The sequence below is a fragment of the Carassius gibelio genome, chromosome B3, assembly GCF_023724105.1.
Source record: "Carassius gibelio isolate Cgi1373 ecotype wild population from Czech Republic chromosome B3, carGib1.2-hapl.c, whole genome shotgun sequence".
In the NCBI taxonomy this organism is placed as follows: Eukaryota; Metazoa; Chordata; class Actinopteri; order Cypriniformes; family Cyprinidae; genus Carassius; species Carassius gibelio.
The window spans coordinates 22,755,551-22,781,344 of NC_068398.1; the positions used below are offsets into that span (position 1 = coordinate 22,755,551).

At 36.8% G+C, this 25,794-nt stretch overlaps 1 protein-coding gene across 2 annotated transcripts; it reads right to left on the reverse strand.

The window, feature by feature from the left end:
• Positions 1-24,967, reverse strand: arhgdig (Rho GDP dissociation inhibitor (GDI) gamma). Of its 2 annotated transcripts, none has more exons than XM_052550318.1 (6): positions 24,797-24,967; positions 12,007-12,183; positions 7,582-7,665; positions 2,424-2,500; positions 1,627-1,690; positions 1-1,087 (listed from the first exon to the last, which is right to left on the reverse strand). In XM_052550318.1, the coding sequence occupies exons 2-6, from the start codon at positions 12,176-12,178 to the stop codon at positions 882-884; spliced, it is 603 nt and encodes a 200-aa protein (XP_052406278.1). In that variant the 5' UTR covers positions 12,179-12,183; positions 24,797-24,967; the 3' UTR covers positions 1-881. The 2 variants fall into 2 exon arrangements, with proteins under 2 accessions (XP_052406278.1, XP_052406277.1); XM_052550317.1 differs by lacking the exon at positions 24,797-24,967 and adding an exon at positions 19,580-19,809.
• Positions 24,968-25,794: the final 827 nt, after the last annotated feature.

Here is a 25,794-nt window from a genome sequence, read left to right on the forward strand (position 1 = left end):
AACAATAAATCTATTTATTTTGGAATGTAAAAAAAAAAGTCAGAGACATTCTAATATAAAAGCTTGATGGAAGACAGTTACAGACACCTGGACAGAGATGAACAGATCTTAAATTGTTTCAGGGAATGAGGAGGGTGCTTGACTATGGGCTCCACTGGTGGTTCCCAGCTGAAAAGACCAGTAAAATCACCAGCAAATGTTGCATTTTAGAAGCTGATGTGCCAGCCAGGACTAACCAGCATGAAAAGTGAAGCAGCTTTACCAGAATTGGTTGCTAGTGATCAGCCAGACAACTTCATATCGGTTTCAGCTGATCTTTTCTACAGGGGTTTAATGCTCAGAAATACCTTTTTTTGACAAGCAACACTTAGTACAAACCACGTCCCACTCATGTATTTATCAGGTAACAGCAGGCTGATTACATCGTCAATAACACAAGAAACTAGCCACTGCAGACACGATGGCTTCACATTCAAGCATGCACTGATCTGGTCATGGGCTCTGTAAAGAACTCGAAATGCACTGCAAGAATACAGACATTGTAATATTTACATTTACAGTATACATTAAAACCTGAGTGTACAGGCATGAGGGATTTCATTTGTTGGATACACCATGGTTAAATCTATTACAAAGTACTAAGTCGCCTCTAATACCCTGCCAGTCACTGTATGTCCTCACTGTTGATTACACTTAATATGTAGGAATATCTTCATTATATGGTTTTTTTTTTCCTTTTTTTTTTATACGACTAATTGTTATTTAATCATTTGCAAAGCCAGTAAAACCATATCTACCTAGCCTGTCTCTGTCTTAAACATCAGTGATAAATCGGGTATGTTGCTATGCATCTGGGAGAGAGAGACAGAGGAAGAACCTCTTTACTCTGCACTGTCCCAGTCTTTTTTGATATGCAGGTTCCACTCCCACGACAGATGGTCGGTCTTGTCGTCATCTGTGAAGTAGGATTTGATGTGGTAGCTTCCCCGAACGATCATGCCCTTCGGAGCCTCCTCCACCGGGGTGAGAAACTCATGCTCCTCGGCTCTCGGACCGTAGCTGCCCACCATGTACACTGCCTTGTCCACTACAGGTAAAGAAAATCAGCAAAGTCAAATTATTAAAAAAAAATACATTAAAAGCTGATTTGTTATGCCCAAACATTAACCCGTCCAATGGCATTTTCAAGTTGATTTTTAAAAGATAAAAAGCAATTTGCAACTGGGCAAAGAAAAATAAGTAGTCATTTATTTTTATGTTTAAAAAACTATAATAGTATCATCAATAATAACAACATGAATGATAATAATTGAATCTTTTTTCATTTTTTTCATTCATACAATTTTGTTTTATTTAACTACATTAGCAACAGACATTTGACATGTCTATTACATATCTTATTCTATTTTTTAAACGTGCATATTAATAAAAAAAATGTGAATATCGAAAATGATGTTTCATATGAATACAAGTGAAACACATTTATCAGATGGCATTCTAAGATGCCGAAACAGATCACACACATTAAAACAGTGCATGTGTGTATAAAGATATCAATGCACCCTTGACTCAAGCACTTGCAGCGTCAATGCCAGCATTTAAATTCATGACTACAGATGCTCTTACTTCTGATTCCTTTCCTGTAGGTCAGTTGCACATATTTCAGTCCAGACACGATGTCCCTGTTGACCTAATGGGAACAGATGGGATGAATCAGAATAAATATTATTAATTTATCATGTCATTTTCATTCTCAGGACATTCACCCTGCTGTAGCACGGAGTCACCAGCAGAGGTCCTGTTAGATCCTTTGGGTATCACTCCACATCCACTTACCCCAGACATTGAAATACAGACAATGGATTTTGTGAATAATGGTATTTTGCAGGAATATGATCTTGTGTGACTTACAGTGAGATAAAATGACTTTAGATGCCATTTGAATTAAATGATCTTGGGACAACTGTAACAAAAATACTAAACATTTCAACATCACTTTATATTTTCGAAGCCAAAAAAACCCACCCCCACACAAACATATTTTCTGCTTTCATTGTATCCTGATCTGTTTACAAATATTTCAAGTGTATTATTTTTAGGAAATTTTAGCCTGGGAAAGGGTGCCTGTGTGTATTTCTGTATGCTGTTGATAGCACTGGCCCGGTCCAGACAGGAAATAAACAATCTATCCACTTCTGGCCGTGGATTTGATATCTTACAACATTTATGTGCTTTACGAGCATGCAGAAGCTTGGGATCAGTCTTTCAAGGGGACTGTTAAAACTGGTCTTTTTTAACAAGATCTCAGAATGACATAGATTTCAAGCTAAAAATACACAACAGTATTTTTTAGGCCACAGTATAAAAGAACGACCAAGCATCTCTGCAGACTGTTTTATGACAGAAATCGGATTCATATTCACCTTGAAGTGGATTTTCGCCCTGTAGTCCACTCCCTCCTTCATGGTGAAGTTAGTCTTCTTCAAAGCATCCAGGTCACCTATGTAAAAAAAAAAAAAAAAAAAGTTTATTTACATCAGCCAGAGTGAAATTAATTGCAATTAAAGATTGTTGTTATCATATATTTTTAAAGAAATACAGCAGAGATCAATATCAGAATTGTAAATGTGAGCCTTTTATGTTGCAGGTCTCATCCTTCTGCTTGTGGTTCAGTGCAAAGAGCAACTGCTGCGTTCTCAATTTATCCCTTGAATCGGCCCTAAGTGCTTTGTAATGGATACTGAAAGAGACAGGGGAGGAAGGAGAAATCGGAGATTGATACAATGAACAACATCAATGATGATTTGTGGGCTATTCACATGATGCCAAATGCCAGACTGTGTTCATTACTGTCCTGTGCTCCACATCTCAACATTAACACTATTTTTAGACTCTAGAGGCTTTATCATGTCGAGGAACTGGATCTGGGTTTGGTGATTCTCCGTCTTGAAGTCCACCCTTTGCATGTGAAGACATGCGATGGTTGCTATTCATATAACAGAAGCAGCATCCAGCCCTCTCAAAACCTTTTTTACATCACAAAGATGAAATCCCTTTTCTGTAATTGACTAAATCTAGCTCTGATAATGACTGTAATAACATAATCCTGATTGGACAAGAGGATTAGTTTGTATCTGCGACAGTGAGCACTGAATCGTGTCGTGTGTGATCTCCTTATGACAGGATGATTAGCTCCACTAACATGTAAACTAGATCTGCCTGTCCACATCACACACACACACATCACACACACATAAACACTGTTCAAAAGTTTGGACTGTTCAAAAGTTTGGGGTCAACAATTGGGGTCAACAGTTTTTGAAATAACCTCATCAATATATTTACTTGATCAAAAATACAATTAAAACACTAATATTGTGAAATATTCATGTAATTTAAAATAAGGGGTTTCTATTTGACTATATTTGGAAATGTAACTTATTCCTATATACACTCGTACTATTTCAAAATATATACTGTATGTGTGTGTATTTATATATATATATATATATATATATATATATATATATATATATATATATATATATATATATATATATATATATATATATATATATACATACATACATACATAATAAAAATACACAGCAAACACATAACATACACAAGCTGTCTCTCAAGTATTTCTGAAAAATTTGCATAAACCTAAAGCTGTGTGAACAGGAGAATGTTCATGAGAGAGATGTGTGTTCATTCTCTCCCTGAGCTTAAAGATTCAGGGTTGTTGGTTTTGAACACAGTTTGCTGGAGTTGTAGTTGGTATGACTCCCACACAGCAGCAGTGAGAGAGCATAGATGGACATGGAAAATAAGGAAGATCCCAGCGGAGGCTCTAGCAGTCTGGAGGAGCTGCAATCTGGCACGGGGTGAGAATGTGAGCGCCCCGTTCCACCCTCACTCCCACTGCTGCAGCGCTCAACACAGACATCTCATCACCATCAACATAACTCACTGAATCCTGCTTTACTAAAAGATCCATTTCCTGCATTGCCAAGAATGGACAAAACAGTTCTGAATCTCTAAATCAATCTCTTCACATCCATATAAATGTGAACTGACATCGGTGTAACTGCCAAATAGCTCATTAATTTATATTTGGACAGGAGCGCTCATAAGAAATCCCAAAAACCAGGGCAGCCCAGATAAAAAGTCAAGTGTTAAAGGAATACTTCTGCTAAAAAATTAACAGATTTGAATAAAATGTCACTTTACATCACTTATCCACCAGTAGACACTGCAGTGAGTGGGTGCCATCAGAATGAGTGTTCAAACATCTGATCCAAATATTACAAATAATCCACAAATAACGCACATGACTCCAATTCATAAGTGAACATTTCCTGAATTGAAAAGATGCATGGTTGTTATAACTTCAAAACCATTGTTTCTGGGAAAAACAGAAAAAAATCTGAACACTTAGGCTCCAAAAATAGTAATACAAACATTTTAAAACAGACTATTACATTTTACATAATGTATTTTTGGAGCAGAGGTGTGCAGGCAATCTATTTTTATGATGAATTTTCACCCAAAAATGAAAATTCTGTCATTAATTACTCTCCCTCATGTCGTTCCAATCCTGTAAGACATTCGCTCATCTTCTGAACACAAATTAAGATACTTTTAAGATTTTTGATGAAATCTGACAGCAACGGAACTTCCACCTTCAAGGCCCAAAAAGGTAGTAAGAACATTGTTAAAGGATTCTTAAAATGATGGATGTCACATGGACTATTTTAATGATGTCTTTACTACCTTTCTGGGCCTTGAACATAGTAGTTGTGTTTCTGTGTCAGCAGGGTCAGAAAACTCTTGGATTTCATAAAAAATATCTTAATTGTAATAAATCTAATAATATCTTAATTTGTGTTCCGAAAATGAACGAAGATCTCACATGTTTGGAACGACGTGAGGGTGAGTAGTTAATGACAGGATATTCATTTTTGAGTGAGCTATCCCTTCAATGAAGGATTTGTTTCTTTTAAACATGCAACTTTTTGCTTCACAAGACACTAATTGATGGACTGGAGACGTGTGGATTACATGCAAATTACTGTGATGTTTTTGACCACACTCTCATTCTGACGGCACCCATTCACTGCAGAGGTCCACTGGTGAGCAAGTGATAATGCAAAATTTCTCTATATTTTGGTATAACATCTATATTTTGGATGACCTGAGGGGGATTACATTTTCAGCTAATTCAAATTTTTAGGGTGAACGATTCCTTTAAGAGTGCATCCTCTGTACTTTATTCACATGTCTCTCAGAAAGGATGCGACAAACACCACAAGATGTTCAACAGCTTAGATGTGGACTCAGTATTCAGATTCAATTAAGAGCGCCGTGATAAGGTCTGGCTTCCTGCTGCTCTAATCTGAACTTCTGCAGTCATGCTGAGTGCTTTTCAAGCCTGGAGTGCAGTCAGGTTCTGCTCCCCTCCTTCATCCACCACTAACTGTCACAGTCTTTCCCCTCCACCGCGTGTCAGCCCAGCCACATCCATCAAAAGCTCAGTCTGGTTAGCATGTCCCATCCCAGTGGACGTCCCGTCGTGAGGTGCCACACATGCTCCTGGATCACAGGTCGCTGATGTGCTCCTGCTTACCTGCTCAAACTAGGGAGCGCGATTTTACTATGTTTGTCTGCAGTTACTTGTACAGTAAAAACAGTTTTTCCTATATGAGTAGATTAAGGTGAATTTACAGCTTCAGCACAGAATTTCAGTGCAAAACCTATAAAAAAAATTACTACCATTCAATCTTTTGGAGTAATACTTAGAAAAAGTATTTACAAAAATAGAAAAATTGACCATCTATCCAGCCATCAGGACGCCAATGAAGAATTTAAGTGCGTTTTGTTCCCCTTGTATCAGGGCAGAGGTAATTTAAGAGTAAAAGTTTCTAAACAGGAAGTGCACACACAAAAGCGCAACAATGTACTCTATGTTAGAAGGGCAACGCCTTCCTGTACCAGCTCAAACCGCAGAGTCACTTCTGCTTGTGTTTCTAAAAGAGGAAACGTGCTGGTGCACAGGTCCTTTACGCTGTGAATGCTAGTTACAGATTGTGGGTCTGAAAAGGTCTTCTTCTTACTCTAAAGCTCTGACTTAAACAGCCCAGAATCCTCCCATTGCCTAGCAACCGGGTGCCCTTTTGCCGTGCTCCCGTTGTTGAAGACAGAAACACACTGTTGAACGGAGCGAGGGCAAAGGAGGGCGGCAGACACCTGCTCTGACCTGACAGGCCCCTGATTTGTGTTGCAGATCTGCTTGCGTGATGTCGGCTGGCAGTGGAAGGAATGACATCATCCCAGGGCAGCTGAAGCATCAGGAAGCAGAGCAGAGCTGCTGAGCTGCTGAGCTGCTGTCAATAGTGTCAACTAAGCACATGCCCTGCTAGCTCTCCACCAAAAGAATACTTTGTGTGGACAATAGAGACCGCAGATTCAACCCACTTACCTCAACCCACAAGACTATTATCCTACCAATAATAGTCATGCAAATAATGCAATCTGGATGCTATGGATTTGAAATAGGGCAGGCAATGACAGTGTAAACTAAGACTGGACTATTACAAATCTTTTTAATTTGATTTGATTTGATTTCTTAGAAATATAGATGAAAAAAACTACAATTATTAATGCTGCCTTTAGAACCAAATGAAATCATTTTAAGTACTAAAATTACTTAAACTAAACAAATAAAAATCGATTAAAGCTATACAGAAATATTTCTAAAAACACACACACACAAAAAAAAATATATCACACAAATTTACTAAACCATTATGTAAAATTAAAATGAAAACTGAAAATGCAAAAACAAAAGCTATTTCTAAATATTAATAAATACTAAATGGTATATTATGTAATACTAAAATAACACTGGCCAGTTACTTATATTTAATAATTAATAATATCAAAAACATTGTGTAAAAAAAAAAAAAAAAAAATACTGTATTAAAATAAAACAAATGACAAAATCGCATAACAAATTTACTAAAACATTAACCAGAATTAAATGAAAACTGCATATGAAAAAATAAAATCTATTACAAAATATACATTAATACCATATGGTACATAAGTAATGCAAAAATAACACTGGTCAATGCAGTATTACTTTAGTACAATTAATAATTTTAAAAATGCTGTGCGTAAAATAATAAATCTATTATTAAAGTAAAAACAAATGACAAAAATCACATAAATTTACTAAAACATTAACTAAAATTACCATGAAAACTGAAAACACAAAAAATAAAAGTCATTTCAAAATACTAATAAATAGTAAATATATAAGTAGTACTAACTATTACTTAAGAACAATTAATTATATTGAAAAATGCTGTGGTAAAACAATACAAAATAATCTATTAAATCAAAACAAATACAACAATCCCATTCAAGGGACTGTCACAGTTAGTATTTGTATATCTGATAAATCTGAATAATTAAGTCAATTCTATTTTTAAGTGATAGTCAGCCCTCATTGTAAGTGAACTGGATTATGGTTGAATTATAAGGCACTTGCTGAATAACTGTTCTGGTGAGACTCACCGGTCAGGTCCATGGTGATGGGTCCAGGGGCCTGGTCACACATCAGGGTGAGTCGGGTCACCTGAACATTAGGAATGCTGGGATCTGCAATGCAATGAATAAAACAGATGAGAAACTGAAATATATATATATATATATATATTCTGCTCTAAATTTGCTACCTGCACTGTAGGATTAACCAATTTATTCATCAGAGTAGCCTTTTTCCCGTTGTGAATAAAAAACGAAGTTTGACATCAGCATGTTGATTTAATTTTAGCAGTGTTAACTGGATGTAATATTGTCAGCATGTAGTGAAGCTGCTCTTTCAAACCAAAGTGATGTTCTGGGTGAATAACAGTTGTATGTGGTTGCTAAAGTGTTCTGAGCACAGTGCTGTATAAAGCTAGGGTGTTTTAGATGGTTGCCATCTGCCAAAAGACAAAAGTGCCTACTTTAAATCTCAAAGGTATTCTGATCCTTTGACATGACACTTTTAAGCCTGCATGATTTTCTTCCCCATTTTATTGTTTGTCAGGTAAAAACTGCAAGTCTGATCGCTTAGAAAAGTAATAGCGCACATCTTCCACACAATTTGAGTTATCGTTCTTGTCAGTAGCACTGCAAGTCTGGCGGAGGAAAACAGCAGAATCTGTCCATTCTTGTGAATCCTGTCTATCCAACATCATCGGCCCAGTGAATCTTCCAAGCCGATTCATCCACGCATTCCTCACGTGTCTCAGACCAGGGGAAGACTAAACTGAGTGGAAACAGGAAGGGGAAAACAAGGCCTCCATGTGCACCTGCAACGAACTGACCATCATCTCAGATATCAGTGCACGTGAACATCATCGATTCAGGATTGTGGAAAGACCGATCTCTCCAGCCGTACAATTCACACTCATTTCCTTTGTTTCATCTGTCGTCTGTGAAAAGCTGTGTCCTAAAACCGAGTGAGCTGACTTAATTCCTACAGCCGACACGGACAGCATCCTAATGCTCTTGGGTAGATTCAAAACACTCTACACAGCACACAGGGAACATGACTCAAAATTGACAACTGAGATTGTTATTATGCTAATGGATATCAGTCTAATAATTTAAAAAAATGCATTTTAACACACAGATATTGGGTAAAATTGATTTCAACAGAGATTGACAATAGCATGTTGCTAAGTACTTTAAGCATAAAACTATACAGCAAAAATACTGGTTAAGTTAAATGAACCATTTTTAATAACACCAAACTATTTTTATTAAAACTTTTAGGAACATAAAAATAATTCTACAGTATTATATTTATTTTTCATTATATTATCTGCAATCTTTGATCAGATTTTTCACTCTACTTGCTTCACATTCTGTATCTGTGTTTTCTGCAATGGTGCCCTTTGGGGGAAAACAAATCATCTTAAAAGGCAGCGTGATTAAATTGCCTATTTCTGCAGCAGCCTTTGAATCAGGAATGCACCAACGCTTGTTTAAAATGCAGCTCACTAGGTTATGAAACAGAGCTACAGTGTCTTCCACGAACATAATCACCTTCGTTATGAGATAAGGAGGCATTTAAAGTCTTGTCACTCAGTGTTGCTAATGAACCGCCATGCTTGCCCTCCCTAGTTTCTTGTGTCCATAGAAGCGCCGCCCATTACAGAAATAGATCAGCCTGTCAGGGTTTAGGTGGACACAGAGCTGCTGCAGGTTAGTGACCCCAGCGTGCAGCCTCAGCACATTTAACAGTGATAGAGCGAGCTGCAGCTGCCCCACCCCTTAAAGGTACAGCGCACCTCAAAATGAAAATTCACCCTCACGTCATTCCAAACCTGTTACGCACTGGAATATAAAGGGAGAATTTCTGAATCTGAATACAACAATAGTGCATTGTGACTATGTCTGTCAAGCTCCTAAAAGGGACAAAAGAACTCCCAAAAAGCACCACAAAAGCGGTTCATATGCTATATTTCATGGCCTTGCGTGATGTAAAAAGTGACATTTAAATCTCTGGGAAACAATATAAAGGGAAGGTTTGATGTGTGAACTTCCGTACTTGGAAGAAGTTGTCCCGTGAAGCACGCGGGACAGGTGACTAGCTTAAATTAGGTGCCTTACTCTGCTGTTCCACTGATATATTGTTTGTGCACTGCCAAGAGGGAGCTAGCGGTGTTAAACTGCACATAACAAATTGTTGGACGGGTCTCATAGATGCAGTGTTATTGATGCAGGGTGGGCTGGTTTTAAAAGCGGGAGCTACAGTTAATCATCTGCTGATGGCTACAAGTGGCACGACCCGCTGCAGGCATGCTCACTCACTAAACTGTGCACCGGGACCGCACGCACCAAACATGACTGATCACCCTGGCACAGTCCCGCTATTATATCTCAGGAAATCTTATGGCAAATTAATGGACGTCAAGACAGACCTGCTTCATATTTCCAATGTTTTCAGTCCCAGCGAGGGGGTTAGATCACCAAACATGAAAAATCGGCTATCATTTTACTCAACCTCGTGACCCATATTTTTTCCTCCGTGGAGCAAAAGGAGATTTTTTTGAATAATGTAACATTGATTATTATTAGATTATTATTATTATTAATCAGAAATTGTGTCTTGGTAACTAACACTGGAACTGAAAAGTACTGGAGTACTGTTATGAACTAAAAATGTAATAATAATAAATAAAACAATTAGAAAATAAATTAGAAAAAGATTAGTATGAAAAAATAAAAGAAAAATCACAAAAGCAAGATTAAATCAAAAATAAATTAAAAACTGATAATAAAATAAAATATAATTGGATTTGATTATATAAATATATAATAACATATCCAATCTTCACATATAGGTTTGGAATGACATGAGGGTGAACATTTATGTATTTATGAAATCATGACAATTTTCATTCCATACACAATATAGCAAATGAGGATATATGAAAGGGTTTGTATCATAGCTCTCAGAGGCAAAAGAAGATGTACTTTTTGGTCTGACTGGTCATGATGATCTCTGTAAGCAGATCTTTCGGTCTTTACACTGAAACACAAAACGCTTTAAAATACCAGCACAAGCTGCCGTTTCCATTCCAGCAGACTGAAAGAAGGCTATTATTAACCTGGCCATAACCAACAAAACAAAGATGAATCATTTATGAATCAGAGGACACACAAGGTAAATACCCTTGGCACGAATTTGCATTCGAAAAAAAAAATAAGAGAAAAGAAATTAACCGCAGTTGATTGATTCTCAACAGAAAATTAAATTGCATCTAAATCAAACGTTCTAAACCCCTGTGAGTCAAGAGGAAATTAATCTGCCTTTTATGCCTTCAGCAACACTGTATCAGCAAGTATTTACAGTTCACACTTAAAGGATTTAAAGTGTATATTTGGATTTCCCCTGTGGTAAAAGAAATTAGGATTGCTGGGCTTTGATCATAATATCACAGAAACAATTCTTCATAAAGGGAAACAGAAAAAAAAACTAAGCTACATCATTCAACAACTGAGCAAGAAATACAATAAGTGATCTTATAATTAATGCAGGATATCAAGTGCTAATTATTCAGCGTTATGCAGTGAATGGAATTATAATTCATGTTTCTCTAAACAACAAAGCAGTTCAAAGCCATGCTCTTCAGACTGAGTGATAGCCACCTTCTCCTTCTTTCTCGGAGTTAAGAGGATATTGTTTGGGGGCTTTGAACTAAGACTGGAGTCCCCCGGGGGGACTGAATCAGTCTAGACAGCAGGAGGAGAAGGGAGAGCCGTCCCAGGAGAGCCCAGTTACTGCTTTAAACATCAACACAATGCAGTCTTCAGAAGATGAGATTCTTTGAAACATTCATTATTTGTGTGCCTCTAATTTTCTAATAATTTTGTTGTTCGGACTGTGATCCATTACAAATATTATCAAAAGTGCTTACCAAGGCTGCATTTATTTAAAAATACAGTAAAAATTGCAGTAAAATATTATTGCAATTACATTTTCTTCTTTCATTGAAATATATTTTAAAATGTCATTATTTTCTGTGATTGCAAAGCTGAAGTGTCACATGATCCGTCTGAATGTCGAATCCTTATATGCTGATTTTTTTTTTATCATCAATGTTGAAAACAGTTGCAGTTTTTTTGCGGATACCATCATACATTTTTTGTGCATTCTTTGATATATAAAAGTACAAAAATAGAAACATTCATATGAAATACAAAACTTTTTTAACATTACAAATGTCTTGCCAGCCACTTAGATCAATTTAATGCATCCTTATTGAATAAAAGTATTTATTTTGCAAAATAAAAAAAAAATCTATATTATATATATATATATATATATATATATATATATATATATATATATATATATATATATATATATGAAATTAATAGTGAGCACATACGGTAGGTTTGTTTCAAAACTATTTTCCTGGTTTTTAGTGAAGGTACACTAACCTGCCACCACAGGTCCAGATCCCAGGAGGGTTTGCTTGTACTTGTTCAGGCTTTCATCGTCCTTGTCCAGTTCCTGGATCTCCTGCAGGCTCTTCTGAGCCGGAGGCTGGTAGTTCAGATCTGGCTCATCTTCATCCTCAACCACTGGCACTTCTTTATCTTTGTCAGCCATTATGCCTGAGAAAAAAACAGGGATGAAGTGCATTAGAAATGAAAATAATCTTCATCTGTTGCATCTCAATATGTTTTAGAGAACATTCTCATGCATCTTCACATTCAAATCCATCTCATCATGATTTCACAACACCCTTGGATGAGACAACATTCTTATTAACCAATCAGATTCTAGACTGAGGGCTGTGGTTGTGACTTCAACATTTTCATAATTTCATCAACCATTTCCCTCTCAGTTTAGGTGTAGTCAATGGATTCTGTTTCTGTTCTTGAATTTTGCCTTTTTATTATTACTTGAAAGCTTTTTGACCGTATTTCTGGAGTGCTTTGGAAAGGGACTTCAGCAGGCTAGTCACGATCCAAGTTAAAATGATCCTGGTAAAAGCAGAAAATGGCCAGATATTGAACTATTAGTGTAAAAATCTAGTGTGAAATCTATGACCTGTTAAACTGCATGGTTTGCGATGTTCTATGTGATTCTTTCATGGTTCTACAGACTCGGATAAAAGACAGGCTGAATGTATTTTCCGTGATCTTTCTACCTCTCACACACTGTTTGGGCCTGAAACACACACCAACTCAGATCCGCTAACACGGTTAAGAGACAACAGATTTGCACATTTATCTCTTTTAATATTCAGAGTCATTTGTTGTTATCCTCCGCGTAGCAGAGCAATACACTGCTAATTTCATTTCTTTTCAGCTCATTTGAGAGATGGTTCCTAGCTAAAAGCCCACATGTCTGATAATATATGTAGCAAAGAGAGCAACTGAATCTTCTGTCCCTGTTTAATTATAATGAGCCAGTCTCATTTTAGCAGATCACTTTAAAGGATTCATTGCTTTTATTAACTCAGCCACATGTCAGACATTGAAAAACCTGTTTTTATCGTCAGAAGCAACACACTGCGTTTCAGCGTAACAGCTAATAATTACCGGGGACTCGGCACGCAGACAGCTGAGGTATTACTCCTCAGAGAAAAAGAGGAAAATAAAGACCTAGAAAACTGCTCTCCATGCAGAAGGCCAAGAACAGGGACAACAATCTGTCATATGAATCCAGAGATATGAATTGTAATGTCTGCGTGACTCCCCTAGAGTGTTTTTACAGAAATATACTGAACAAATGGGGTACAAAAATGGGCCTTAGACTCTTAACCTTCACAAATTATTAATTGCCAACCTCAGGAGGTCAGACTCAATATTATGAGCGTTTTGTTTTCTACATAATCTCTTAGTTTTGCAGTTTTTGCAACCTCATCAAGTCTGACATGCGTAAATACAGTTTTAATTCTGGATTTGGACAAGGCGAGGCAAAAACCACCAATTTAAGACTAGCTAGTCTTCACCCTATAGATTAATTTTACTTTGGATAATAGTTTAGCAAGAATATCTTATAGTTCTCGCAACACAAAATATGGGATTTGTGGCTTTAAAAACAGTCACTGGACCCCCAGTGACAACATCTAAAACATGACATCATTGCTTTCATTAGCCAGGGTGAGAACATGCAGAGCTCCTGGGAGGATGGATGTTTCTGAACACAGATGAGGATGAACAAAGAAGAAAAGACAGAAACACCCCCACCCAGCTTTATATGTTTTATATGTATAGTGTGTCGACTGTGTCTAGGTCAGATCTGCCTCAGCAGCCATGGAAACATGCATACGTCCTCGTTCCCAGTGACTATCAACAGTGATGATGAACCTTCCTTGCATTATGAAAGGAGAACAAAAACCCTAAGTGCTGTATTGTGAAGACAAATGCAATAATGGAAGGACTGAGCTATAAAATCGGATCTGATGGAATCAATAGGGTGTTTCTTAGGGTCACGCTCTAATACGCCATTAGTTTTATAAGAGCGATTTTCACTGATACCATCTCATAAAAATATACCACCATCTCCTTCTCCATTATATAGCGGTAGCTCAAGGACCATGACACTCACATGCTGCTACTGCTGCTGCAGCTCTATATAAAAATGGAAAGCCAATTTCCTCAACAAAAAAGGTAGGGAAATGTGGGAATGGATTCTGTATCTCTACATAAATTGAACCTGTGGAAAAAGCCCACTCGATCCAGGAAGACAATTTGAGGAGGGACAAGTAGGTCAGAGTATGGTTCACGAGGAAGATGCACAATATCCAGGTGCAAAATGCTGTAGAGACATACGGTATACTGGAGCTGCAGAAGACAATGTGAGCCAATTAACCTACTAATTAGTGAGAAATAAACAATCTGAATGTGTACAGAGGAACGTGGTAATGAAGTGTGAGAGGGGAAATTTGGCTATGCATGAACATGTATTAATCAACAGTCGACTCTTGTGCAAAAAGGAAACGCCTGAACTGACTGCAGCGTTGCGACATTTTACTCGAGTGTGGCAATGGTTTGCACACTGGAGTCCTTTGGACCAATATCCTATGCATAATAGGGCTATTAAGTTAATTAGCCCTGTGCAATCATAGGTTAAATATTGCTAAAAAATGCACATCAATTAAATATCTCTAACACACCGAACACACAAATCAAATCCCCCCGAGTTGAGATTCACTACAGGGAGGCCTGGTCACACTGAATAAATGACTGGACTAATCGGGCAATTTTAAGCATATCCACGAGCCAATGCCAAGATTCTCACTGTAAATTACAAGCAAAATTAACTATGTGGTAGAGGGATTGCATTAAAGATGATTATAGATACATTTTCATGGCATTTCAGGGCATGTTTTCAGCATAATAATGTAGCATCCCAAAACTGCAATGTGATACATATTAATATTGCATATTAAAGCAGTAAACATCACGGTTCTCTTCTCAATGTGCACATGTTAATAGCTAATCATTTGCAATTGTTCATAATGTTAAAAAAATATATAATAAATATATATATATATATATATATATATATATATATATATATATATATATATTATTATTATTATTATTAGAGGAAATTAAGTAATATAACCACACAGGATTGACAATATTATTATGGAGACAAATTAATGAGACAAAGATATAGAAAATTAATAATGTTAAAAATTTTAATGGTTTCATGCTCTTAGCACACAAATGAGTAAATAAAAAATAAAGCCTATTTATTTGGCAGCACCTATTTGCAAAGTAGCAATTAGATACTATTTTACCTACACTGTGTGATAATTAATATAGTTATATTGCAAAATAATTATAATAATTAATTGCAAATAGCATTAGATTTTATTTGCATTACATAAAAATAGAATTTTCTGTTATGTATACTACTTATTTCAAATATTGACAAGTAGTACATTATAAAACATACACTTACCTCACTCGATACTTTATTTTCAACTTTTTGGTTATTTTCTTCATTTTTATTGAAAATAAATGACTTTCCGATTGTGATATGAGACGTGTAAAGGGAGAACAATGAGTTCAACAAAAGGTCTCGGGGTCGATCGCGTCAAAACGCTTACTCTACGAAGATATTATTTGGCCATCTTTTGTAATGTTGTCTAGCCCAACCACGATGGAGCATGGAATTAGCATACTGTAAATACAATAGTCTCTGCCATCTAGGTATTTATTTTGTTATCCTAACCATGCACGATCATATTTTTAGCATCTAGGATTTTCCCCTCTTGTCCACGATCAGATCAGACCAGCAGCCATTTTTATATCGCGATCCACCAATTGCTCTAAAAAACACTAGCGGCTCCCATTCTCACAGTGGCCACTAGTGAGAGGTCATTTTTATTAGCAAAGAGAAGAATGACAGTAATTACCCTTGCTCAGCTGCAGTTAATAGCAATGATAATACTTTAAAGAATCTGACAAGCTTTTTTTAATTAGCTTTCCCCACCCTCCCGAGATATAATTTCTGAGTGAAATATGTGATGCGCCGCTTCTCGAGCTTCACAGGCAACATGCTTTGATCAGTAGGAGCAGTTAAAGGCCTGGCTACATTGTGATGGATAGCATGCTGGTTTTTGTCTGATGGCGTGCTGCAGGTTTCAGTGCACAGCTAATGAGGTGGAGTGTGAACAAGCAAACAGCCCTGACAAACTGCAGTCTCTCAGACTCAACACACAACAGCTGTACACCCAAATATTCTGTGGACTTTCAGCAGATGAATGGAAGGCCCACTGGGGTTTCTGAAGACCATACAAACCTCACTCTTTTTAGAGTGACATGAATGTAAAGACCCTTGCAAAGGGCAATAAACCCCTCAGGGTTTAAACATGTCACATAAGGCCCACAAAAGCACTGTTCACTCATGTGTCAAAATACGGCATGTTATAGTAAATATTTTGTGTCTGAATTTATGGTCAGAGTTTGTGCTAAGATGCTCAGCGGCTGGTGTAACTAAATTCCCCCTGTACATTAACACTTTCAGCTGCTCTGCAACCCTCACAATACTCTTTTCAACTTCTCTGAAGCCGTGCAGCTTCTCTGCTAATCAAACTGAGTGACAACATGCAGCCTCTCTGCTAACTGAGAGCAAAGTCGAGACTGATGCATATCTGTAAACCCTGCTCTTGTAAGTCAGAAACAAACACAAACCACAGCAGGCCAGAAATCTGCACAATTCTTCACAGACAAAACCCTGCAAGCCATTTGACACTGTCACAGAAGGTTTCGGTTGTAATGTAATGAAACAACGCTGCAGGGATACACTTATTCACAAGATGATGTCAAAGAAAAATGAGAGGAAATGAAAAAAGTAAAACAGGCACAAACAATATCTACAGACTGTCTTTGTATATTGTTTCACTGATTTTAAGTGTAAAGTATATATATAATATGTATAAAATATATTAAAAGGACTAGCAATCTGACAACATAAACAAAAAGTATTCAACAAATCTGCTATTTCTATATTTTATATATATATATATATATATATATATATATATATATATATATATATATATATATATATATATATATATATATATATATATATATATATATAAAATTTTAATTTATTTCTTTTTTTTCTGATAAACATTTAGCAATTTGAAATGCAATTTTTTAAAATAAGCTTCAGGTTTGCTGAGCCTGTTTGTAGGCGCTGCACATTTTGACGGCAAAGATATTTTTATTTTATTTTTTGACAACAGATTCATAAACTATTCTCAACATATAATGTAGATAATTACAAATACTCAAAAAAGAAATTATTAAAAAGAGTAGTAGTCCATGTAGAAGTTGGGGACTAAGTGACATGTAAATTCTCTCAGGGTTGTTAATCTGATAGCAGCTGTAATGTGAGAAACCAGCTGAACACCTGACACATGAAGGGAAGGGAAATGATGCATGTGATCTTCCTCATTCATATGGCCTTTCTCTACAGGGTGCACAAACACGTCAGCTTTATGAAATCTCTGTTTCTCCTCCATGCAATCTAATTGATCTACTCTTTTAAACATGTGTCAGGTCTCTTGACATGCAGCCATCCATCACAGCGCAGCAGCAGCTGAGGCTCACTGAGTTGTGATGCTGCTCTGCCGGGGCACAGGGGTCTTAAACGTGTCAGCACCTGCAGTCCAGCAGAGACCGAGCTGAGAAACCCGTGCACCGGTCAGACCCTTGGAGCCTGGTTTTCTAAACACCACTGACTCGACTGGGATCACCCCACTGCACACTACTCTGCCACACAAATCCAGTTCGGTTTTCAAATCCTATCTTGAAGACTGAATTATCTTCACGGAATATATACACCGTGTATACAGTGTTGTCAATATCCAAAGTATCAACATGAAGGTGTGGTCACATTTGCCATTGACTGGCAAAATTTCAAAAGCAAAATCCAGTAATTACAAAAGAAATGCACACTATCAGGAGATTTGTATGAGGGCGAAAAAAGTTCATCACACAGATTTCTTTCAAGTTGATTGGGCTTACCATGCTGACCAACAGAAATCTTCTTGGTTTGAAAGTGACTTCTGTGTGAGCAGTGCACAATGCATCTTTACACTATTGACAATAGATAATGGAGCATTTTTGCATGTTAATTTTGCTTGATCAGACTGAATTTGACATGAAATCAGGTTTGTAAACTTTGGATTTCATGTTTTGTTTTGCTACTCAAACTACAAAAAAGTGAACAGATTTGAGTAGGATACAAGAGATCTAGGTTTTGTCAACAGTCTTGTGACAATTCATAACTATTTTACATTTTGCTAAACTGTAATTCAAATGAATTATCATCATCATCATCATCTAATTTGTACAATTTTATTCAACCTTCCACACTAAGGTTAGATCTAGGTGTAGATTCATGCTTCAGTTTATTAAATTGTTTTTACTAAAAATCACACATTTTCATAAGAATTACAAATTCATATGAAATTCAAACTTTATAAAACATTTTTTCGTCTTGTGAATCGGGTTGCGATTAGTTGGTTAGCATGAATCAATTAACCCCTGTTGGAAGATGTTTTAACTACACCATTCGGTTGCAAAAAATGTCAAAAATATTTAATTATAGTATTGTATAAAACAAAAACAGGGGAAACTTATTTTTTCTTTATGGGTGCTTTAAAGAGTTAAACTGATTTCATATGTATATATTTCCCTGTCCATACAACAGTTAGTCAGGTAATTTGCTCAAAACACCAGCAAAACTGAACAACAAGAAGTCCTGCGTCATCCAAGCAACTGCCATTGAGATTAATGGGAATGCTTAAAGAGAATCCACACTCTATAGGAATCTCAGATAGCAAAAGCACACATATGCACATTTACTCTTCACTTTACACATAAATACAGGTGTTCATTTGTCACACATCATTACTTCCTAGATATCAAAGTGAAATGGAGACACTAAGAGAGTGGAAGACACTGCTAAAGAGGTAAATTGGGATTGAGAAACACTGGATTGGTGTCAGTAAGAAGAAGCTCTGCGGAGTGAAGCCCTGAATCAACAACATCTGTGACATGTAATTACAAGCAACATGATGATCACACACACAAAGCAATGTTGTGAGTGCAACAACAGATTGATCAATACATATCGATCGATCCACCTTTGCTTGTTTTAACTGCAATCACATGCCAACAATAAAAATGTCTACAACCACAGGGGAAGTCATCACATGAAATGATCACATGAAATGATCACATATATGACTTTCTACTTGATTTTGAAGCTCTATCTCAATTGTAAATAGGCTTTATGATACATTGCAACTAATAAATACCATACATAATAGGCTTCCAACTACTTTAGCTAAAGGTTTAGAAATGGTCTATTAAACTGGCAGATCATCGGAGGTCTTTTTGTGGAGTTTAAAGAGCATTCCAAATGCACACCTTCAAGTTGGTTTTAATATGTTTAGTAATTTTTTTGCATATAATTGCACTTTTCAAAATGTTTCTCTCATAATAGATGACGTAAATGCATCCTCACCTCTGTAGCAAACTGTTAACCACAGCAGTTCAAGGAACTGTCCACCAAATTCACAAACATCCAAGCCCAACATTGTGAGTAAGCTCTTTTCAACAAGCTTTCCCAAAAACAATTACTCCCAAAAAATTACAGAAAGCACACCTCCTGGGGTACAGACAAAAATGTGTCTAAAACACATTCAAAAAAAGATTTCACAGCAGCATCCCTCCTACCACCACAAAAAAAAACAAGATACAGAATCACTGGGTGTGGGTTGGCTAGATAGCGAGCGAGCGAGAGAGCGAGAGAGAGGGAGGAGAGAGGAGAGAGAGAGGGAGACAGAACGTGAGAGATGGAGAAAGAAAGTAAGGGAGTGAACAAATGCACAAGCGATCTGAGTGTAATCCGTGCTGGAAGAAGAGCCGTGGCTGAAGTGTTGGCAGTAATGTGGGAACAGTATTCCGGTCTACAGACGCTATCGATTCCACCGGCATGAGAAGCAAACCCTCCTCCTCAGTTCAGCACGCCTCCCAACCCCATCACTCATTAGACAGGAGACTGCGATGATCTCATCCTCTTCCTCACACACATGCACAGAAACACACACACACACGGTTCCTTTACCCCTCTGTTTCCTTTATTCCCTCTTCTGTTTCTCTGTCTTCACATTCCAGCTCTCTGGAGACACTTATTATTCCTACCATCCCCCGTTTTATATCAACTATCATATTGTTTACCCTTTTATCTCTGCTTCTCTCTCTCTCTCTCTAGCTCTTTCCTTCTGGGGCAACATGCTGGGCGGACTGTCTTTTTCTCCTCTAGTCGAAGAGGACTTTCTATCAGTTTGCAGTTCTCCAGCACATCTCTCTCAGGGGTCATCAAGCTGTCAGAGGAACCTGTCGGAGGTTACACTGGGCGTGCCGCTGCATTTCATGCGGCCTTGATGCTCTGCCATTGGTAGCGTCCTGCTGAGTGGTGCTGCATTGCCAAACCCTTTTTTGAGATACTTGTGAGGAGAGAGTTTCTCTGCAAGTCTGGTGCAAAGATAGGGAGCAAAAAGCAGATGATCTGATGTGTCAACTTTGTAAAGACACAACAGATTGCATCGGAGATGGCATGTATATTTTTGTATAATGAAGTAATGAGCCATGAAGGCAGTGTGTTACGGTGATTTTTCTAAGCGAAAAGGTTGTTTTTAGGGATGACGCTATTTGAAACACTCTTAACTATTGTATAATCACTGTAGATAACAGTTAGGTGTGGGCTTATTATTGAACTCAGAACACAGCAATTTGATAAATGACAACAAGGTTAAAAAAAAAGTTTGATTTAAGGACCATTTACATCATGGACGATACCTATAAACGTAAATAATTATAAAGTTAATAATCGTTCTAATTCTCTGAGAATTAGGAAGTCTACACCACTACTACAATGATAACGAAACGCAGTTGGAATCAATTTAAAACATTCTTTTTTTTTTTATCTGATGAACAATAAAAACTTTGACAACCAATCAGAATCCACACAAATGACCCTTCGCAAAGACCCACCCCTTTTAGTCATGGTTTTGTCCGAAAAGCCATGCTGCTTTCACAAAACACATCATATTCCCACACAGTGAAAATGCATCGCGAAGCGAAAGGGAAACTAACAATGCGCCAACAGACAAGACAGAGCGGATATGAAACAAAGTCTCAGCTATCAAATGTTGAATTTTTTTTTAGGAAATTCAAATAATAAATAACCATTTTGTGGCTCTTTAATGAGTTGCTACAGATCACTGTAGCACCTCCGTTCAAACGGCAGGACAACCGATCATCTCTTCCTTTTTACTGGTTTTAGCATGAAATAAACATGAATGTCAACACATATTATTTTTCTACTCTCCTCTCTGATTTGTTTGTCGGACAAAATGCCGGATTCTGCATTGTTATTGGTCTGATCGCCTGCCAATCAAGCTCCCTGCGAAGGGTCAATTAAATAAATCAAGCATTTAATGCTTCAGACAACAAAACTGAAGCATGCACTTATAATAAACTGAACATTACATAATAGTGCTGGGCGATATACCGGTTCAAACTATGAAGGTTTGAATTATGCACACGGAATGAATTTTAAAAAAGGCATACCAGCACAAGTGGCTAAGCAATGTAGACAGTGTAGTGAATTGAGAGGAGATCCGTGTTAACTGCAGACACTTCTGACTAATGGTTAGAGAACTATTAATAACACATAACTAATTCTTTAACTGGGCAAAGAAACTAACTGTAAACGGCTGCAAAGACAAAAAAATACTGTAGCAAGCAGAGCTAACTCATTTCACCAATGTGTGAAATATTGAAAGAAATACTAAATTGGGGTGGGGGTTTATATGAATGTATCTCTGAGGGAAACTGACTGTATTCAGAAATGTTTAGACGGCATTTTCACAGTGCTGCTTCGTTTACAGCAGTATCCAAGGAAATGTTTTATTGCTGCTGTTCCATAAGCGCCACCTGCTGTCTGAGAGTTAATTTGCATTTTCTTTCAGCCCGTCTGCTGTTTCTGTTGATGCAGAAATGTTTTATTTAGCATAATTTCTCAAAGCTAAGGTCAGACCATTCAGTTTTTGCTTTAAATTTCGAAATTATATCTAATTTACATTAAAATCTAATCATACTATACTGAACCATATTAGTTAGTGGCTCATCCAGTCATTTTATGAATTACATGTACTTATAAAAATCTAAATGTTCAGAAGTTAATTTTTCATTTTTGTGCACGAAAACCAAACATGTGCAGATTGACATGTCTGATGAAAGGGGACGAAAGACTGAAATGCCAAGCATTCTATAACATTCAAGCCCCAATAATTATTTTAAAATTCCTGAATTTGAGTTTAATGATGTGAAAACCTCCTTTAGTACCCCCAAAAACAGTCCTTAAAATTAAATGAATTAAGAATAAATATTGTGTTCATTCTAAAATGTCTTACTCTTAACTGAAAACTTAAGTATTTTTTTTTTTAAGCAGAATGTGTGAATTATTTCTCAACTGAGCATAAGCCTCTGTTTGCTCTCAATTTAAACTGATTTAAATTAGATATTAAGGAGACTTCAACTGTGGTTATTCTTTCCAATTGTTTAGGGTTCCCATTGAGGTCCGCTAGCACAGTATGGGAGTTGAGTTCAGACTGATTTGACAGTTGTTCACATCAAGCCGATCCGAAAAGGAATTTGACAGCTTCCCTAACAGATCTATCAAACTCTCTAAGCTCAGAGCACCAGTCTGCTGCTAGTGGAGCAGCCTGTGATTTTTAACACTGCCCCTGTCAGCACATCAAAAAAACTTGCCTTAACTTACTAGGAGAAAAAAAAATAAAAAAATAAACCGACTAACCATTAAGTCATGCATGCACACTCTTGACAAAATAAGGTCTCTTTAAGATCTGCAAGACTGGAAACTGTTGCATAAACAGGAAGTAAAATGAGTAGGCCTCTCATTTCAACACAGTTGGTGCAGATCAGTGGCACACAAATTGTCTGAATGTGCTCACAAATTGGGTCTGAAAGTCAAATAAATTTAAACACAGAAGCAGTTTGGCATAGTCCAGAACAGTTCTTCTTGAGGCTTGTTCTGAAACCGGCAGCTCTGTTCCACTCAGGAAGTTCTGCGCAAGGCTAGGCCTGAACTACAAATGCCTCGAGAAGGAAGTGAAAAGGGCTCTCTTGATCAATAGACAGAGGTCTTGTTTATTGAGGTCTGCCAGTTAATACACACAGCCTCCCTTTTACGGACCTCTCAGACATTGTGATATTTTTGGCTGCTTCTTCAGTGACTAGTGTTGGGGACTGCAGAAACTCTTGTTTATTTGTGTGGAAAACAGGGTTAGCTCTTCAGATAGAAAGAAAAGTACAAAAAAAAAATAGTTTACTATGAAAATAATTTCCACGCTAGCTTTTATAGGCTATTTATCAACTTGGTGATGCATCATGACGTAGGTCATCTACTGCACTCATCAATATGAGGCTTAAAAGCACTGCGGGAATTTTCCAATCATTTTACAGCCCCCTAAACCATGTCGATGCAAAATGAGCTTTCAGGAAAAAAAGCATGTCATACCCAAATTCTCTCAAGGCTGCAATAAAATAAGCGATAGACTTTCTCAAGCTGATGAAAGCATACCAGTTTGGCTATAAAAACATGAACAACACCATCATATAAAGCACTGGTTTTGTGCGTATGTGTAAAAGATTGATTTTTTAGAGGAAGGACACTGCGAGACAGTTAGTGCTACTGAACAATAAGTCAAATGATTGAATGAGAGAGGGCAAGAGTGAAACACCATCACTTTAAATCAAGTAAAAAATACCCAATAGTCAAATGCCAAAAGAGATATTTATGACTATTTAAATGCAATGAAAGAGGGCAAATATTGTAATTATTTAAAAATAATGATAATAATAATAATAATAATCCACATTCTGGAATAGTTTATTGTTGTGGGTCATTTAACTCTTTCAGCACTTAAATAGTTCAGAATATTGGCCACAAGCTATTCAAATATGTTTCATGTCCACGCAGCACAAAAAGTAGGATAATGTTCAGCCAATTGGTCGTAATAAAAAAAAAAGGTCTGTACATTATCCCTTAAATAGCAAATATACAAGTATGTTGAATTGCTCATTCTGTTCAATTTGATAACCATTACTTATTTGTACTTATAGTATTTAAAGTGATAAAGGATGCCAGTAAGGTGTCTGTGGTGTCACAGGAGCCAGTCAGAACAGTCAGATCTTGGTCTTGCATGAAAAGAGGATGTGGTTGCATACGACTTTACCAAAAAAGTACATTGAACATGAGAGGATGGGGCTAATTCTGTCTTTTAGCCAGTGAGTTAATTAATTAACTTAATTATCTTCAAAGCCATATATATAATTATCTTCAAAGCCATATATATTCTTTTTCTTTTCTTTTTTTCTTTTTTATGAAATGAAATCTTAAGAATAAATCTGAGAAATCTGCAAGTTACTCCAAACCTCCTTGTTAAGTGATACCATTTCAGAATTAATCAGAAAATTAAAACCATAAACGCAAAGATCCTTACATTCTAAAACCACTGCGTTACAGTTTAATCAGCATGCATTTTTGTACCGTTTCCATCTTTGCATCACTTCTCTGCAGCGAAACGAGATGTTTCTAGCATTGCAAACAAAGTTAGAGAGTTACTGAAGTGATAGAGTAAAAGTGTCTTACCGCCTAGTCTCGTCTTGTAGAACTGTGGATGCGGATGTTCAAGAGTGATCTCAGATCATGTGTGTACCAGGAAATCGAGTTTACCAATCACAACTCAACACACACACACACACACACAGCTGCTCTGACAAACGCCAGATAAGGGTACTTAAAATTGTTTTACGGTTTTGTAAATATCGCCATTTATGTTTGCTACTTGCAAATGAATGTCACATTTTTATATAATAATAAAATGATGTATAAGAAAAATATAATGGTTCAAGTATCACAGGACAGGTTTGAGTAAGTTTGACAGAGATCTCTGTTGTTGCTGCACGTGTGCTGCAAAGCAAACAACTGCAACGTTAGCATCGTCAGTCTGATTTTATCAAACACATTCATCAAACTTTTCTGTACGACCTTGTGTCGAATCACTCGTATCAGGATATTAATGCCTGGCTGCGTAGAAGCTCTTATGATAACGAAGAAAGTCCGAGCAGTGTCTGTCTGTGCTTTCTCAGCAGATATCTGCACTACTATCTATGAGCTCCTAAACATATGCCTTCTGCAACAAGCTCATCTGCTAAAACATATGGCACGATCTTTGTCCCAACAAGTCTGTAAATTCCTCGAAGTGCTTTTCGACGTTAAATGCCTGCTGCAGTGCAACCACCCGCAATTTTACGTCGAAATTTGAATGTTCAAATTTTAAATGTTCCTTAAATGCAATTTTATATTTAAAAAAAAATAAGAAATATCTTAATATAACCCAAATATAGCCTATCTACACTGTTTATAAATGTGAAGTTATAAATTGTTCATTTAAATGATGCTAAACATTTGGCCTATATATTTTAGACGCTCTTGTAGCTGATGTTGTCAAGCATATTAAATCTGGACAAAATTGGTCAGTTATTGTATCGGATTTTGTTTGAGTAATAGGCCTATACCTCATAGTAGTAGGCTACTCATCATTTGTTTTTGTTTGTATGGTAATAATGTTCATTTTTACGCTCTCT